This window comes from Rhinolophus sinicus, linkage group LG15 (assembly GCF_036562045.2).
Source record: "Rhinolophus sinicus isolate RSC01 linkage group LG15, ASM3656204v1, whole genome shotgun sequence".
NCBI classification, from domain to species: domain Eukaryota; kingdom Metazoa; phylum Chordata; class Mammalia; order Chiroptera; family Rhinolophidae; genus Rhinolophus; species Rhinolophus sinicus.
Window position 1 is genome coordinate 19446038 of NC_133764.1, and position 19640 is coordinate 19465677.

Sequence of the window (19640 nt, forward strand, 5' to 3'; positions counted from 1 at the left end):
TGGAGGAAGGAAAGGGGGGAGGGAGGGAGGAAGGAAAGGAAAGGAAGAAGGAAGACAGGAAGGTACAAGATCTGGACATGTTTCAAACAAAATAATTGGCTAAAGACAGAAATATAACTACAATTTCAGGAGTAAACACTAATCATATTTCTTAACCTACTAATAGGAACAATGGGATTAAATTCTGTAAACCATGAACACTGAAAAATATCTGAACACTCAAAATGACCTTAAAATCGCTCTGTTAACAGTAAACAAGATACTAACATAGAACCATTTGAAAAAAATAATTTACTCCTCCTTGTTTTGTAAATGATAATAATTAACACTTTAATTGCACTTACCCTGGGACACCTCATTGTTTACCTGTCATCCTATATTACAAACTGTTCCAAGGTAGGAACATTCTAAGCACCCCACAGATGGCAATAAGCCTGCCAGTATCCTGAGACATCAGCAAAGTGTCAATCTGAACTGGCCACATTTATTAGGTTCCCTGGACTCCCACCTTCTTGGACCAAGTCCGCTGCAGTGTTAACTCCGTGCTCTATGAGCTTCTGGCAGTCATCTAGTGGCTTAATGGTCTCTTGTTCAATGCTGTCCACCTCTTGCAAAAGGGTCACCAATCGCTCATCCAGGAGCTTCCCAAGGGTTCCCTTTAGATCGTTAAAATGCTGTTTGAGGACATCTCTTGTCTGTGATGCACTCTCTTTGATCTGATAAAAAAATAACATAAAAACTCAGAATCAGAATTGCTACAAATGGTTAATCCACAAGCATCACCAATAATCATGTCAAGGTACTACACAACCATCATCTTTGATTCATTGATAAACCAAATGTGATTCATTTGCACCGACTTGCACAGGATCGGCCTCAGGTGAGACAGAATGGGCTCAAACCCCGGTTCCATCATTCACAAACTGTGTCAGTGTGGTCAGGTTAATCAGGCAATCCAAGCCTTAAGTTCATTATTTCTCTAGTGAATATAATAATGCTTACTTCATGGAGTTGCTGCGAGGATTAAATAAAAATAATCTATATTGCACTTGGTAAAACAATTGGCACACTGTTGCTTGCAATAAATAAATGTTAGAAAGTATTATCTGTACAAAATAGTTCTTAGCAATAGTTCATTTCAGTACAAAAGAATTTTAAGATGGGAGGGGATTACAATTCATTTTACTGAAAAGAAGTAAAGAAATGGTAGATTAGAAATCCATGATACAAAAAAAAAATCAACTCATGGATAAAATGTCCTCATTAGACCAAAAGAAAACCAAGAATCTATTTAAAATCCAAAGATCCTCACAGGAGGCAGAAAATGTTCATGAAAAACACACTTCTGGGACAATGACTTAAATCTTTCTTGAGTCATGGTCCACTTTGCAAATCTCACTGAGAGGTTTACAGACCCTCTTCTGAGAAAATTGAGTAATCCACACCCTAAAGAAATTTATTCAATTACAGAGGTTACGAATTGCCTTAGATCCCAATCATGGCTGGCCTGGAGCAGTAATTCTGAGACGTGGTTTGCACAGGCTATCTGTTATAATTCAGATTGCAGGGCTCCATCCCAGACCCGCTGAACTGGAAGCCTGGAGGAGAGGCTGGGGGACCATATGGACGGAGTTCCTGCTTTTCACAAGCACACCTGTGATTCTGCAGCCCATACTTTGAGAAACACTGCCTTAGTTCCTAGAGCCAGATAAGAACTGCTGTTCTAAGAGATATGACAAGAAAACCTTTACATCTCACACATAGTTTGAAAGCAAATCAGTTATCTACACAGACACCAGATTTTTCTCTTTTTTTAAGAATACAGATAACCACACAATTTACTTTGTGTCACTTAACAGGGAAATTCTAACTATAAGCCAAACACTCAGTTGAGTTAAAGCAAACACATACTTTATTTTGCAGATACTATCATATTAGTTTCATATGACATATCATGTTTACTATCCTAACTCTTTTGCTAACTTTGTCTTAGGAAGAGTGTCTATAGTCCAAGAAAAATCCACCAAGAAAGACTATATCAAAACATGGATAAAGCACAATATTTCAACAGTTAATAGAGAAATTAGGAAACTTTCTATTTATTCTCTAACACTAAATTTGAAAAGCAGAATACAAAATTGTTTCACAGAAATGTCCACAACCACAAAGGTAAAAGATGCCCAAGGACAACAAATAAATTTAAAAACAAAAAACAAAAAAACAAAAAGCAGTTTGCTTGGTGCAGTGGACAGATCAGACACAATTTTTTCTCCTTTTGAGATGAATGTAAATTACAATGAATGATAGGTGTGTAGTTAAGTATAAGAATTCCTTAAATCATAAAGGAGAAATTCTAAATTAAGTTTAATTGTTAACTAATCTCTGAAAAGTTACTAAAGAACTTCTATAAAATAAACCCAAATCAAAGTTTAAAAAAAGGGGGGAGAGGCATACTCAAAATGTACTTGATTTGGTTCATCACTCAACTGTGGGGTCCTTCAGAATTGGGCCCTAACATACCAGCACCTGGCAAGTAAATGCTGTTGAATAAAAATGAAGTTAATCACATGTGCTTTTAAGGCCTTTTCAAAAGAACCAGGAAGAGACTGCCTTATGATTTTGATATATCACCTGGAATATTGTTAGAAATGCAGAAAATCTCAGACCTCACCCAGAACTACTGAATCAAAACCTACACTTTTAACAAGATCCCCAGCTGACTCAAACAGACCTTCCAAGTACCAGAATAAGTGAAGACAACATATCAAAGCACTGTAATGCAGCTCGCACCCCCACTACCAAGAGGAAATTCTGCAGTTGACAATGATACCAGCGAGGTCCTGTCTTACTCTCTAACGGATACGGCACACACAGGAAGTGCATTGGTTAGGTAAAGTCAATTTCCTCTTTAGAAAGAATTCAAAAGCTCCTTCAGCTTTTGCAGGGCCTGTGTTTTGTTTTTGTTTCAGAACCTCAGAAAAAAAGGAAGTATGTGAACACAAAGCAGTGAGAGGGCCAGGGAAGGGAGAATCCATTTCCAAATCCACCTCCTGCACTTTCATTGTAAATTTGGTCCCTTTTGTTCATAGACTCCCAACCGCTGAGGCTTCAAACTTGATACGACTGTGGCATCATTTTCGTGTCTCTGAAATAGTTTGTAATTTAAAGCCTCAGTCACCTTTTAATCCAATCATGTAACTCATCAAGTTCATTTGCTTGGCTTTATGAACATTTTAAAAATGCAAACTTCACTGCTGAGTGAATTTGTTCCTATTTGACGTGGTACCGTGGTCCAATGTGTTCACGGTTAGCTCAGTAAACCTTCACAACAACTCTGAGAAGTGGGTTTGTACTGTTCTTGTTGCAGAAAGTGAAGCTCAGAGAAGTCAAATAACTTCCCCAAGGCTACCCAGTGCCAAAAACAGTCTGACTCCAAGGACCGCGGTCTTTCCACTGCACCGAACTGTTTAGTACTTACAGGTCCCACTTGAAAGCGTTCCCAGGTAAACCTGTAAATTATGTATTGACTGAGTCACCTCCTGCTGTGACATGTATTTCTTGTCCTTGCAGGAAGAATCCAGTCAGCCCCAAATGCTACCTAGCCATTCTCTGGCAAAACAATGCTGATGGTTTGTAACAAAGTAGATTTAAGAAGAATATAAATGATACACAACTCGAGGCCTCAAAAAGGAAACTGATATACATTATTCATGCTGATTAATAATATTCTGAACTGATTTTCCACTAACATCTTTACTGTTAACAGACCATTAACACTTATTTACAAAGTTTCCACTGCAGTTGAATCTAATCCCAAAACATCTGTATTATTCGTTTTAACATGAGGATGAGTTCACAAAATGCCAAAAAGTCATCAAGTTTATACATCAATACTAAGCCATGCAAAAGCCTAGTAAATATATACTTCACACACAACATTGTGTGTATGTGTGTATGTATATATATATATATACATACACACATATATACTCGAAGACAACATTGACTGATACATTTTCCTCCAGAGTTTAGCTACTAAAAAGTCATAAAACCTATGTAGAATCTGATTTAAGACATCTCTAGTCTTAAGAGGCAATATACAGTTGCTATATCAATATAAAAAATAGAATAATAATAATAATAGAATAGAATATATATTTCAGGAAATTAAGTAACTGGAATCTCCTCTATCTTCTCTAAAATAGGCATTTTCATGACTTTATAGAAGAATTTTTATTTCCCAAGTTTAGTCTAAGAATTTATTTTCTCAGTTGTTTTGCTAATAGGAAACTATAGCTATTTTAAAATTAGAGACCTGGCTTTAAAAACACTACTAGCTAACAAGAACATAGTGATCAAAAATGAAAGACAAAAATATTAAAATAGTCAAGTGAAATTGAAGAAGCTAACCAAAGTGTTTCTCCTCAGTTCATATGAAATGCACAGCATTAGCTATTTGTCTTCACACTGATACCAAGACATCTCTCATTAAAACACAGAATAATGACAGCAGTAACAACAATACAGTAAGAGCTATCATCCGCTGAACACCTACTGTGTGCCCGGTACATCTATCCATGGTCTCATTTAAATTCTACCACAACCCAATGAAGAAAGCCTCTGTGGATGAGTCACACATAGGAGTCAGAGAGATGAACTTGTCCACATCAGAAAGCTAGTGAAGCGGCAGAGAATTCGAACCATCTGATTCATGTAGGGACTTGTGAGTGCTGCTACATTCCCTTCTTACCTCTCTTACGGTTAGGATTTTTTTTTTTTAATGCTTATTTGGAAAACTTTCCAAAAAATCTATATTATAGGATTTGATAATCTGTTACATTAGTGGCCTCCAAAGAACCACGAGCCACACCTCTTAGTACTCATACCCTTGTCTAGTCCTCTCCCTTAGAGTATAGGCTGGGCCTGTGACCAGCAGCAACGCAGCTAGAGAATGGCACTGATGCTGTGTCAGTTCTAAGCCTCAGCCTTAGTAAGAAGACCTGGCAACTTCTGTTCTGCACTTTTGGGGTCCTGAGTCACCATATAAGAAGTATGTCTATCTTTCTGGAGAGAGTAAGTGGAAGGGGGTAAGAATGGGAAGGGTAGGAGGAAAAGAGATTAGCATCCAGTGCCAGCCATGCCAGCATTCCAATGGTGTCCTGCTGCCACTAAAGCCCCGAACAGGTAAGCAAACATTCTGTCTTGAACATTCCAGCCTCAGCTGCCATCTGATTGCAATTACATGAGTGCTGTGAGCAAAATCAGGAGAAATGGCCAACTAAGCACCAGTCAATCCCCAGAATAACAAGCAAATAAAATGACTGCTTTTTAAGCTGTTGTGCCTGGCATAATTCATTATGTAGCAACAAATAACCAAATCACATGATAAAACAAATGTTTAATTCTTGATTAATGAATAGGACGCGTATAATCAAGACCACAAACAACCTAAAAAGAATGCAAAATTACACCCACACGATTCATAAAGGCACTCATTCAGTATTAATTGATGCCAGTATGTTCCAGGAACTGGGGTTACAAAGACAAATAAGGAATGGTCCTGACCTCAAAAAACTGTCATTCTGATAGAGATAGTTGCATGCTCACGTAACTATAATAAAATGTAGTACTAAGTTCTTATATGAGTGGGATACCCACAAACTGCCATCAGAGCTCAAAAAGGGCATTCTCGGGGCCGGCCCGGTGGCTCATGCGGTTAGAGCTCCATGCTCCTAACTCCGAAGGCTGCCGGTTCGATTCCCACATGGGCCAGTGGGCTCTCAACCACAAGGTTGCTGGTTCAATTCCTCGAGTCCCGCAAGGGATGGTGGGCAGCGCCCCTGCAACTAAGATTGAACACGGCACCTTGAGCTGAGCTGCCTCCCGGATGGCTCAGTTAGTTAGAGCGCATCCTCTCAACCATAAGGTTTCCAGTTTGATTCCTCGAGTCCCGCAAGGGATGGTGGGCTGCGCCCCCTCCAACTAGCAAAGGCAACTGGACCTGGAGCTGAGCTGCGCCCTCCACAACTAAGACTGAAAGGACAACAACTTGACTTGGAAAAAGGTTCTGGAAGTATATTGTTCCCCAATAAAGTCCTGTTCCCCTTCCCCAATAAAATCTTAAAAAAAAAAAAAATTAATTCACATAGAATACATTTTTTTAAAAAAGGGCATTCTTCTGGGAAACAGAGTCGGAGACATTTAAAGAATAGTTGCCAGTTAGAGAAGTAGAGGATGTCATCTTGAATAACAATAATATTTAGGGGTTTATTATTACGGCTAACATTTATGAAGCACTTTGTATGCCCCTGACACTGTGCTAAGCATTTTCAATACATTTCTCATTTTAATTCCCACATTGGCCAGTAAAGTAGGTACAATCCTTATCCTTATGGTACAGATAAGGACGGTGAGGATCAGGAAAGTTAAGTTTCTCGAGGTCTTATGGCTAATAGGGGCAAGTACTAACAAAGTAAAATAACTGCAAATAAGTGATTCATTGATATCCCTCACTAATAAAAGCACATCCTTACATCCGTTTCTGTTTCGCTTTTTAGATCACAAACTAGCCATATTATTTACCAGGCTTATAGTAATAAGAATAGTTCTCTATCAAAATAAGACATACGTAATAATTTGCATTGAAAACAATCTATACAGAAAAGAAATGGGCACCTCTGTGACACTCACACACTTTTAATTAACATCACTGATTTTAACATTATGCTTCAAAATGCTTGTTTTAATTCTCATCTATATCTTTCAAGTGAGTTTTGGATTCAACCAGCAGCTTTCAAAGTGTCATGTATAAAGACAATTTGTGAAAAGACTTATTTGGGAAAAGATGACTAAAAAGCCAATGTAAATAGTATATGTGGTGTTTTGCATGCAAATATTATGTGCAGCTTTTTTCCTGGTTGTTAATTATTTAGTATCGCTTCTACAGCTTGCTTCTAGCACTTTGGTGAACCTGAGTCAACAATACATTTCAGCCTACCACCAATAAATGCTCCGTAGGTAACTATGTAATAGACTCTATTCACCTCTGCATTAAAAATTAGAGGGCACATGGGAAATTTTCATAATAAATGCTTATGCTTGCTTATACTTGCTAACCAAAGGAGGAAAAAATGGATGTGAAGTTGCATACACAGTAGTCTCTCAATTTTTCAAAATGATATGTTTAGAAGGATATACCAAGGGCGGCTGGTTGGCTCAGTTGGCTAGAGCGCGGTGCTCATAACACCCAGGACGCTGGTTCGATTCCTACATGGGCCAGTGAGCTGAGCCCTCCACAACTAGATTGAAAACAACGACTCCACAAATAGATTGAAAACAACGACTTGACTTGGAGCTGATGGGTCCTGGAAAAACACACTGTTCCCCAATATTCCCCAATAAAAAATTTTGAAAAAAGAGGAAGGATACACCAAAATGTCAATAGTAGTTGTTTGTAAGGAGTAGAATCGTGGGTTATTTTTAAACTATTTCTTTCATCCATTCTTGGTTTTCGCCAGCTCTAGATTTAACCTTTTCTTAGAACACTATAATAGGGACATTTTAAGTACTACTGCAGTAACAAATTATTTCAAACAGATTTTTGGACTGTTTTGAAAATGGGTAACAGAAAGGGAAGTGGGAGATAAAAGAAGCAATAATAGCTTTCTTTTCTTTGCTGAGCTACTAAGACTTCCTGCCCTGGTTTTCTGAAATAACTTTTTTTTTTTTTCACTGAGTTCTACATCTGTCCCAGTCTTTAACTAGTATGCTATGTGTTTTCAAATCCTGTGGGAATAATAACCTATAGAGAACCTGGTTTTGTACATTAGAAATATCAACATTACTAGTTAAATCTTCAAGAAATTATATCTGAAATCAACTATCAAAAAATAGAAAACAAAATACTAAGAAAGACAAATGGTCACATTGCTGATGTTAAGACATGCTAGGACATCACCGGCTTGAGATTGTCAATTGTTCACGTGAATATTGTTGTACAATAATCTAACAAACCTATGATATTCCAAACTATGTTTTAATCTTCAGGACCAACCACAACAACTTATGACAACCCACCTGTGGTTTAGATTAACCTACAGACCTCAGTAGAGAGCTGATTAAGTGGTAATGATATACTCTAAAGCAAGTTTTAATGTGCCTACATACCACACCTGGCAATCTCATTCAAGTGCAGGTTATGATTCAGCAGGTCTGGGTGGGGCCTGATTCTTGCCTTCTTTACAAGCTCGCAGGTCACGATGCCACTGCTGCAGTCATGGACCACACTTGCAGTAAGGATCAAAGGGACACCACTGGCCAGTGCTGGGCAGGGTGCTCACCAAATAGTATCTTAATTAGTCCCAGGATCGGGCCCTTTACTCTGAAAACCCAGAGACTTGCTTTAGTCAATGCCCTGAGAGACATTGGTTCGCACTAACTAAAAGGCACATGAAGACTAACACATTCATTTCATAGAGTGAAATATAACTGTACACAGACTAGAATATTGGCATTTCTCACTGTAGGCACTTCCAGTACCTCAAACTTATCCCCCTTGGATAATGTACAAAGATGAAGTTTCTAGACCTGCAAAGCTTAAGGACTGGGCCTCAGCTTGTGGCAATGTCATCAAAGTCAACATAGCTGACTGGCCAGTTGACATCATCATGTGACATCTTGATCAGCTATCTCTACGTACAAAAAGCAGGAACACAAACCCTGTGGATATAAACGAGTGATGAAAAACACAATAGAAGTATAATCCAAAAATGAATGCATAAGAATTCAGGTTTTTGGGGCGCCCGGTTAGCTCAGTTGGCTATAGCACGGTGCTCTTAACACTAAGGTTGCTGGTTTGATCCCCACATGGACCACTGTGAGCTGCGCCCTCCACAACTAGATTGAAACAACTACTTGACTTGGAGCTGATGGGTCCTGGAAAAACACACTTAAATAAATAAAAGTTAACAACAAAAAAAAAGAATTTAGGTTTTTAGGGGTAATAGTCTTTCCATCAAAGGAAAGAGTAAATCCAAGTGCAGTGATCTATTTAACAGACCACAGTATTTCTAGGACCTAAAAGAATCTTTGACTCACAGTAGGCACCTAATACATATTTATTGAGTGAATGAACAAATGAGTATTTAAAGAGAGTGGGAGTTAATTTCTTTGGTATTTACATCTTAGTACCAGGGATTCCAGGGAGCTATAGAGAACTATTCTTAATGATTTCAACATCAGTTAGGCCAGACTAGCTGTAAACATTATCTGATTTCCTGAAGAGGAGAATGTCTCACTAGCCTTTAACTTATTCAAACAGTAAGAGTTACAGACTACCCTTGCAGTCCTACACAGAACTTCCTTTTCTCTGAAGGCAGGGGGTAGGGTATAAATTTACCACAAGAGGAGAAACTGCTACACGCTGGCAGTTGTTTTTGACAGAATAAGTTAAAAGATGTTTACTCTTCCATCTAGACTTTCATAGACATGATTTCTTAATATAAGACAAATGTCATGAGAGATTTTTCTTTCCTTTTTTTTCTCATAAGTGATTTTTAAAGGGTAAGAAACAAAAGCAAAAAGTCTGCTGAGTTCCTGAAAAGGTTAAACAAAGAGTTACCGTAGTACCCAGCATTCCTAAGTATATATGTAGTAAAATAACTGAAAACATGTTCACATAAAAACTTGTACATGAATGTTTTTAGCAACATTATTCATAATAACCAAAAAGGAAAATAACCCAAATTGTCTATCAACTGATGAATGGATAAATAAAATGTGGTACAGCCATACAACGAATATTATTCAGCCATAAAAAGCAATGAAGTACTGATACATATTGAAACACAGATAAACCTTGAAAACATTATGCTAAATCAAGAAAGCCAGTCACAAGGGGCCACATGGTGTATGATTCCATCTTTATGAAATGTCCAGAATAAGCAAATCCAAATAGAGACTGAAAGCAATTTAGTGGTTGCCAGGGGTTCAGGGAGTGACAGCTAATGGGTATGGGTATAGGATTTCTTTTTGGAGTGATGAAAATGTTCTGGTATTAGATAGTGTTGATGGTTGCACAGCTTTGTGAATATACCAAAAACTGCTGAATTGTATACGTTAAGGCACGAATTTTATGGCATTTTAATTATCTCAATTAAAAAATGTATATATAACCTCCCAAAATAAAATCAGGAAACAAAAAAATACACACAAAGGGGAGCATCCCTTCCTCCCTGCTTTTCTCATCCTTACACCATGCAAAATCTTTGACTAAAAAGCCATATATTTTATGTAGTTATTCTAAAAATGACTGGAACCCTAAAAATATCCTAACCACCAAACAAAAGCAGCTGCTTATTTTGATAACATTTTTGTGACACAGATCTTCCTTAAAATGCCAAGTTGACAGAGGACTTATTCTACAAACCCAAACGTGTACAATCCACTTGAATTAGCTTTGAAGAGAGATGCCATTGTAACTGCACTGGCACAAAACACATTCCGGTTCACAAAAGAGAACTACATTATTACTCAGTCTAGTCAGAAGGCAATGCCATCAGAAACCAAGCTGTGATGGATGTTCTGTTAATGCTTTCTGTCTGAAGTCAGAGAATGGGCCTCAAAAATGAAACAAAAACCCATACTAAACTACACTATATTATCGGAAAGTACGTCCTGTATTTAATTATTGGATATAAAATTTAAAAGAGGATAGCTTTGGAAATTGAAAACTAAACCATTCAGGATGGGATCATACAAAAATTTTTAATACACTCAATATCCCAGCAGAAATTAATACGTACTAGTCCCAGGTACTAATAAGCTCATTCATTTAGTATCAACTCGACTGCTTCTTAATTGCTGATGCAGTTAAACAACAGTCCTGTTCACATATAAGATGTTTTAATTGGTTCAAACATGAGTCATTATAATAAGAGATACTTTAATCTCTTTTTAAACAATGTCCTAGATTTAGAACCTCTATTTCAAAATAGCAGAAGGAATAATGCAGATATTTTCAAATGAAAATCAAGATGACTACACTAGAAGGCCTTGAAAAGCATTCACTAAATCAAGACAACCATATCTAGGTTTTGCTCCTAAACTATGAATGATGCCTGGCCTATACCAGCTCTACAAGGATTTAAAAATAAATAAAACCTAAAGCATGTCGAGTATCCTTGATGATGATGTTTGAACATCCAAAGGCAGTTATCACCACACTGTTCTACCAGCTGTACATTTTCAGATTCTATGTAGCATGGGAGGTACTAGATGACAACACAGATTAATATCAAATGTGATGTAGAAAAAATCCCGCTCACTCAAATGATGAATGGATTCCCACTCACTCAAATGATTCCACTCAGATGGAATTCCACTCACTCAAAAAGCATTTATTAACCATCTATGTTAAGAGTAGTTTGGAAATTATCTGTCCTATCACACACTGGCAGTGGGTTATATCTTTTTCTATATATGTTTCAGGGTGTAGAGAAACCATGCGGCTTTCTTATATCTTAGAAGACCATGTCCCCAGGGGACAGATAACTGCTGTCACAAAGTATATTGAGCTTCTCCTTTCAGTATTCCTCTTTAAATCTGTTTTTCCATTTTCCTACACCTTTGGAGTCCATCCCTCCAGTATTTCATTTAATATTTTTCCGCCCTTCCAACACAGCTTCACCTTAAATTCTAACCATCTAGAATGGGGTTATGCTAAATGATTTTTTTTTAAATGCATTCAAGACGATATGAGATATTAAGTACTATTCTCAGGCATCAATCCCATTCATTTAGTGTTAACTCTACTGCTTCTCCACTCTCTCTGTCTCTCTCCAATCCTCGTCTTCCAACATCCATTTAGTTTCCACCTTTAGCCCTCCCGAAGTCACCACCCCTCGTTGTCCTCCGGCTCCCTAAAACTAGTTTCCACCCCCCAGGACACTTTTTCCCAAGAATTTCCACCTCCCCCTACTCTACTCAGTTATCACTACCCTCTGTGACGTCCTAGGGTTTTTCTCTGGTCCCTCATTCTCCCCAACCTCGGACCCCACCCTTATCCCCACCACTGCCCCGCACGATTTAGGGAACGCCCCCTCACACTCTCCCTGGATCCCCTAAACGTGTATCTTTCCCTTAAGACCCTCCCCCGCACCCGCACCCACTGTCCCCATTCCCAGAGCCCGCCAGATCTCCTCGCACCTTCAGAGCCTTTCCCCTTCTCCCTTCAGACTTTTTGGGCACTCCCACCTCTCGGAGCCCTCACGGCCCTCGCCCGCCCGCCGGGCATCGCGCTCGTCCCCCGGGCCCATAGCGCCCCTCCCGACGCGGCCCTCCGACCTGCCTCCGCGCCGCCTTCAGCCCCTGCAGTCTCTGGCCCAGCTCCCGCCGGTAGCTCTGCGCTGCCTCCACGTTCTCGCGGGCCTCCTGCAGCAGCAACTCGGGCTCCAGCTCCATCGCTCCCTCGTCCGGCCGCGCGGCCAGCGGCTGCGGGATCGATTCCTGACTGTCCCGGGCGCCGCCGAGCGGCCCAGCGAGGCCAAGCGCAGGCGGAAGCACCGCCCGCCCCGCCCCACAGCGGCCTTGATTGACAGCCGAGTTCGGGCGCTTTGCGATACTGTCTTCTGGGTCCCAGCGCCGCCCACCCCTCCGGCCCACCCGGCCTTCTCCTTGCTCCCGCGTGGTCCCCGGCCCGCGTCGTTAATGAGGTTACGCCTGGAGGCAGGAAAGGATGTACACAACTACACCTTACAAAGTGTTTCCCACATCTTATATCATTCTGGCGTCCTCGTATCTCTATTTCTCGGAGGAGGAAACCGTGGGGATTTCAACCCAGATGGCTCTTAAATCATCATTGTCCTACCTCCCTAGTAAATGAGCATCCCCAACAGCGGCAGGTATTTTAGAAGGTTACTATATAAAACAGGCACCACGCCTAGAGGGTTCAGACAAGCACCCCACAACCCAGAAACTCGTAGTCTGATGAGGGAGCCAAGACAGGCCTAAGCGTTGACCAGCGGTAGGCACAGCAATCCTGGTAGAAGTCCAGGACATGTGTTAGCAGACTTTTTTCTGTAGTAAAGGCCAGGTAGTAAAAATTTGGAGCTGTGCAGCCTATAAGGTCTCTGTTGTCTGCGAGACATAACGTCTCTGTTGCAACATGGTAAGTAAATGGGCGTTAACAGTATGCAAATAAAACTTTTTGGAAACTGAAATTTGAATTTCACATCATTTTCACGAGTTACAAAATATTCCTTGCAAATGTTTTCAACTCTTTTTATAAAGTAAAAACCATTCTTTGTTCAGGGGCCATAAAAATGAAAAAAAATAAAAAAAACAGGAGGTGTGTCAGATTTTGGTCTTGGGCCATAGTTTGCTGACCTCTGGCCAAGGATGTTAGAACCGAATGTTGTCTCGGCCAGGAAACAGACAGAACGTGATTTGCTCAGGGTTACACAATGAATCTGTACCAAAGGCTAGATTCCAGTTTTCCTGGACCAGGTTAAAGCTCTGTCTACCACATTGTTTTGTGTTAAGCACATGACATTTGGAACCAGAGAAATTTTGAAACGGGAAGCCCTTCTGAAGAAAATGGAAAATTAGCTTTATCCTGAAGATAAGGTAGCCTGACACTTAGTTAATACTGTATTAGCCAATAAATCCCCTTTATTGTTTACGGCATCTTAATTGAGTTTTCTGTAACTTGCAACTGAAGGTATCCTAAAGCCTGACAGGAAAACTAGGGAGCCTCAAGGTGTAATCGACCTACTCATATGTAAAAGATGTAAATATATACTAAAGATATTTAGGAACATTGAATAAATAAAAAGACCATTAAGGTAGAATCAAGAAAACTGACAAAAACAAAAGATATTAGCATTTATGTATTCTCAGCCTTGGCCCTTACATTCCTAACCTACCAATGAAGGTGGGTTTTGCCTTCACCTCCTCATCTGCAGGTTGTCTTCAACCTGGCTCCCAAGCTTCTGTAGTACAGAATTGAAAGAAATGATTAAAGAGGTAGGTGGGAAAGGGGAAACTGTGTATGGAGAGGTTTGCATGGAATAAGAGATTGAGGGAGAAACTCCAGAGCACTAATGGGGAATAAGGAAATGGCAGTGAAGAAGAGAATATTAAGAAGAGTTTCTATGACTTATGAATTAAAGACTGTCAGTAGATATGACAATTCAATACAATATATGATCCTGGACTGTATCCATTTGCTATAAAGGGCATCACTGTGACAACTGATTAAACTTAAATGGGTTCTGAAGATTTTACAGTAATAAAATATCAATGTTAAATCCTGTTTTTGATGGTTACATTGTGGGTTCCCAGAATATACTTGTAGGATGTTGGCAATTTACTCTCAAACGGTCTATTCAGGAAAAAAAGTTTTTACATTGTATTTGCAACTTTTCTGTAAATCTGAGATTTATATAAATTTGAGTCTTCAAAAATAAAAAATATATAGCATTAATAAAAAAAATTTAAGAGACACTTGTCAAGATTAGAATTATCTCTTATTTTTGATTGCAGGGCAGTATTTCTTTGCATGAGTTTCTATTTAAAAACTAGGTCCCAAGACTTAGTTGTAGCCAGTTGATTCTAAAGAGTATGTTAGTAATATTAAGTGGGCAAAAAGGGGAGTCAGAGAGTAAAAATTTGTCCATATGTGCCCAGTACAGTTAGGAGCTTTTTGAGAAGTTGGAGAGAGGAGAAAGAAAGACTTCATTGACCAGATGACCAAAGTATTCTGGACTGAATCCATGTTTACCAAACAACTCTCTGGTTACAACTTGGTATTCCAGCTGTTGCAATTTCTCAGCAATTATATTCATATTGTAAATAAATAAATTAGCAAGTTGCTTTGTTTCTTGTCTTATTAGCATAAGGAATCTGTGCCCCGGAATCTACTCACCTCTGGGTATACTTGAAAAGTCAATTCTAGACCAATATGATGCTGCAAAGATTAAAAAACAAAACCAAACACCCAACTCTGTAAAACCCTGTCTGGTGGCCTGCTGGCTTCTATCATTGCCACCTCCAGATCAATCTTCCTCTGTATTCAGTCTTCCTTTGTGTTATCAACCAGAGTATTTACTCTTTAGGAACTTGTGCTCTAAAGTTAAAAACAATCTTTCCAAACATTTCAAGCCTGGGGGGAGTTGTTTCACAAGAGTTCCTTCAGTTTTCTTCGTATTATTTTTTTGTGTAGTGTGGATATATTAGATACGTTAGTAAGTAGATCAAGAAAATAAAGTTGAATGAGATTAAGATTAGTGTCTTGGCTTTATGAAGGTTTCCCTTTAATTATTTAAAAATTTGCTGTACAGCCCTCCATGGTAGAATCAATTCTGTTCAGTTAGCTTTAGAGAACACACAGAACATACTATGTTCAAGAACATTTAATGAATCTTTTTTTTTGGTGACTCAGTCTGTGCTTAAACCTTCCTATTCTCTTGAACCACTTGCCTGTCTTTTATCCTGCTTTCACTGTTTAACTTCTGTAAAGATCAATGCCCTAATTCAAGCCTCTATCATATTATACTTGGACTAATGCCATATAATTTTTCCTTATTTACCTCCTCCATTTATCCTATGTATAGTTATTTCACTAAACAAATATTTGAGAATGTACTGTATACCAACCCCTACTTTATCTTAAGACAGACCCACGTCCCACTTCTTTATCATTTATCTTCTTAAAACATTGTTTTGCAAATGTCACTGCCCTTACAAAAACCTTTCATGTATGTTCATAAAAGTCAAAGCTTCTTAACCTGATCATCATGGCCCTTACTCTTAACTTCATCTCCCAATATATTATTCAGTCCTACCTCTTGAGTCAAAGTAGTCTGTTCCTTCTTTTTTACTTAAAACAGTCCACTTATATTCCTGTCTCCAAGTCCTTATACACTTCCCCACTTAGTTTTGTCCTAGCTGGGGTGCTTTTCCTCACTGCTTTTTGTTTTGTTAATAATACTTTGATTCATTCAATAGATATATGTTGAGAACAGTTGTCTTCTCTCATCTGCAGGAAATACGTCCTAAGACTCCCAATGGATGCCTGAAACCACAGGTAGGACTGAACCCTACACATATATACTATGCTTTTTCCTGTTCGTACATAGCTTCTCTTTTAAAGGAAGCACTTCTCTTTGGCATATCCAAAAGGCCAGAATCACTACTTTTGAGCTTTGGGGTTATTACTAAATAAAACAAGAGTTACTTGACCACAAGGACTGCAACAGTCAATCTGATCATTGAGATGGCTACTAAGTGATTAATGGGTGGGTAGCATATACAACATGGACACACTAGACAAAGGGATGGTTCACATCCCAGGTGGGACGGGATGGAACAGAGGAGGAAGGCTCAAGATTTCACTCTACTCAGAATGGCATGCAATTTAAAATGTATAAATTATTTATTCCTGGAATTTTCCATGTAATATTTTCAGATGGAGGGTGATTGAGGGTAACTGAAACCCCAGAACGTGAAACTGTGGATAAGGGGTGGGGGACTACTATAGTAAACTCTAAGAAGATAGGAGTTTTTGTCTGTTTTGTTTACAGTTGCTTTGTTCATAGCTGACACATATCAGGCACTCAATAGTATTTATGGAATGGATAGATGGATGGGTGGAGGGATGGATGGCACAGCACATGACAGTGAGGTATGAGACTGAAAAAAAGGGACATTAGTTAAAATTAGAGTTAGGTTTTTCATGTCCATTCCCTATTCCATCCATCTAAGTGATCCCTCCGCATTGTTTCTACCCAATGCATGAGATATAACCACTCCTGCCCCCAAAGAGATTTGAGGAGAAACTGAATGGTCCCAGAGAAAGGACCTCCACCCATTAACTCTGAGAAGTTCCCCAGTGAAAATGCCAGCTCATCTCCTGATCATGCTACAGTAGAGCCCACTAATGAGTCCCACCATGCTGAAAATCTTCCATCAGCTTTAACAATTTTTAAAAATGGCTTTATTGACTCTGGGTGGTGAACACACAATGGGATTTATAGATGATGTAATACAGAATTGTACACCTGAAATCTATGTAATTTTACTAACAATTGTCACCCCAATAAATTTAAAAAAACGGCTTTATTGAGTATAACAGATTTGCAATAAAATGCACATATTTAATGTGTGCAATTTGATGAACATTTTCATGAGTAGATACCTGTGGAACCATCACCATAATCAAGATAACGAGCATTTCCATCACTTCCCAAAGTTTCCGTGTAATCCATCCCTTTGTAGTTCATCCCTCCTTCAACCCCTGAACCCAGGCAATAACAGGTCTGCTTTCTGTCATTAGAGATTAATTTGCATTTTCTTGAACTTTACATAAATGGAATCATGCAGTATGTATGCTTTTTTCACCTGGCTTCTTTTACTCAGCGTAAGGATTTTGAGATTCATCCATGTTGTTTCATGTGTTAATTTTTCCTTTCTTTTTATTACTGAGTAGTATTCCATGGTCTGGATGTATCACAATGTGTTTATTCATTTACCTGTTGATGAGTTGTTCCCAGTTTTTTGCTATTACAAATAATACTGCTATGAACATTCTGTACAAGTATGCAAGTCTTAATAATATAACCATGTTGGGAAGGTGGGAGGAGAAGAAGTGTTGAGGATGGTATTATAAGAGTTAAATACTTACCATAACAGGACATTAATTAATACTGTTTTAAATTGTTTAAATCAAGAAATAGCTGTATTATGGTAGTATTTAAAAATAAGGATGTATTTATACTGCTAGAAGAGTTTTGAAAGTGGCTGCCTCTCGGAAATAGAACTGGGGTATATAATAGAAATCAGCTGTTTTTTGATAATACGTTTTGTAATGTTCTGACATTTTTGACCAAATACAGGCATTACTTTGATAAATAAAAAAATAAAAGTTAATAATTTTAAAAGGTAGGGGGTTAGCCAGATGGGGAAGATAGTGAAAAATGACATGGGTACACTGTAAATGCTAAATTGCTATACAACTGTGAGAGCTCGTTTAATTTAAAATTAATAAATGCCATGAGCTCCTAAATAAAGCTTATGAAAAATATTAACTAAATATCTAAAAATAAACAGTACAAATGCTTAATGATCCAATGCAGTTTAAATGCTTAGTGAATTAGAGGAATAAAAAGTGCTTGAGACATACCCTATAACCCAGCAATTCCACTTCCAGGTGTGTATCCTAGAGAAACAGTACACAGGTTCAAGGAGACATGGACAAGAATGTTCATTGAGTCATTGAATAACAGACAATTGGAGACAATCTAAATGTTCATCATTAATGGAATTGATAAATAAAATGTGCATAATTGGACAGAATGCTCAGAAATGAAAGGGAATGAATCAGATCTACACATATCATGAAAACAATGATGAACAAAAAAAAACAAATTGCTGAGTGACATATACAGTGTTGCCTTTGATGTAAATAAAACTAAATATTTTTCTATGCATACATTTATGTATGTAAAAGTATAAAAAGGGCTGCAATGCTATTCACCAAATAGGTAATATTGGCTACCACTGGGGTGAAGAGGAGGAGACTGATTTTGGGGGTGGAAGTCAAAGAGACTTTCCTGTTTTCTCTGTAATTTTCTCTTTTATTTCTCCTCCTCCTCCTCCTCTTTCCTCTGTCTCTTCTGCTCCTCCTTTTCTCCCTCATCTTTCTTCCTGGGCAGTGTTCTTACACTACATGAGTTATTAAAAACCCAAACCAAAACAACAAAACAGTGTACTCATATACTTAGTGCAGTCTCCTTTCCTGAAAAACCTTATACAGGGCTAATAATTTTCAAAGTAAAAGTAATTGCCACTGATTTAATTGGAGAAATTTGTACCCTCTATGTTGTCAAGATAAAAGCAAATACCATCAAGAAGAACACAATTACATCAATAGTTAATATCAGTTTGCATAACCAGGCTTAACAAAGTGGCTTCCCTTTATGACTTGATGTGTCCTGTTGTTACCTGTCTTGTTTCAGCTCTTACATACCGTGCATTTAAAACTATGCACTCAGACAAAATAAACACACTCTATACTTACGTAATTGCAACTTTAATGTTAAAAACAAAAACGTAAACGAGAAACAAATCCATGAAAACAATGCAAATAACGCATGAGATTATCATCACTACAAACCGACAAACTACTGGTACCCTGCAGCTGAGGCGATGACCTTGGGCTCCTACGTAGCTGCTCGCGAGGAGGAAATCCATGGGAAGAGATGCCTTCTTAGTTCAATTAACAGTAAAAAGTCGAAATGTCGGACCCCGAATGGGCGTATCTGCAGGTAGGACACTTGCCAAAATAACATTTAATCCGTATGGAAGGAATGTAGTCAATTGTTATTTTGTTTTCTATATTTTTCAAAGTCTAGGGTTTTAATGTTGTCACTAACGGACATTAGTTAAATCACGCCCTCTTCGGTGAAACCGGGCGTGAGACGTTGGAATCCCCCAAATCCCCGCTGGTTTTACCATGCAACGATTCCGCTTTCTGCAGTTTCGCCAGAGACGTCTTTTGGCCCTCTCAGCTCACCGTCCGCGCAGCCTCCAGAAAAAATCTAAGCCCCGCCCCCTGCGCTCCGGACGGCGCGAAAACCCAATTG

The 19640-nt window shown here is 38.7% G+C and overlaps 1 protein-coding gene across 2 annotated transcripts in view; it reads right to left on the reverse strand.

Annotated features, from left to right (window-relative positions):
* CRLF3 (cytokine receptor like factor 3) overlaps positions 1-19487 on the reverse strand; it is a 38181-nt gene extending 18694 nt beyond the window's left edge. Inside the window, exons 1-3 of one of the 2 annotated variants that reach the window (XM_074320096.1) lie at positions 19189-19487; positions 18179-18214; positions 509-716 (exon numbers count right to left, since the gene is read on the reverse strand). In XM_074320096.1, the coding sequence (XP_074176197.1) occupies positions 509-716; positions 18179-18214; positions 19189-19248 (304 nt within the window). In that variant the 5' untranslated portion in view covers positions 19249-19487. Of the gene's footprint in view, positions 1-508; positions 717-12342; positions 12573-18178; positions 18215-19188 lie in introns of those variants that run through there. The other variant, XM_019750708.2, reaches the window with a different exon arrangement.
* Positions 19488-19640: the final 153 nt, after the last annotated feature.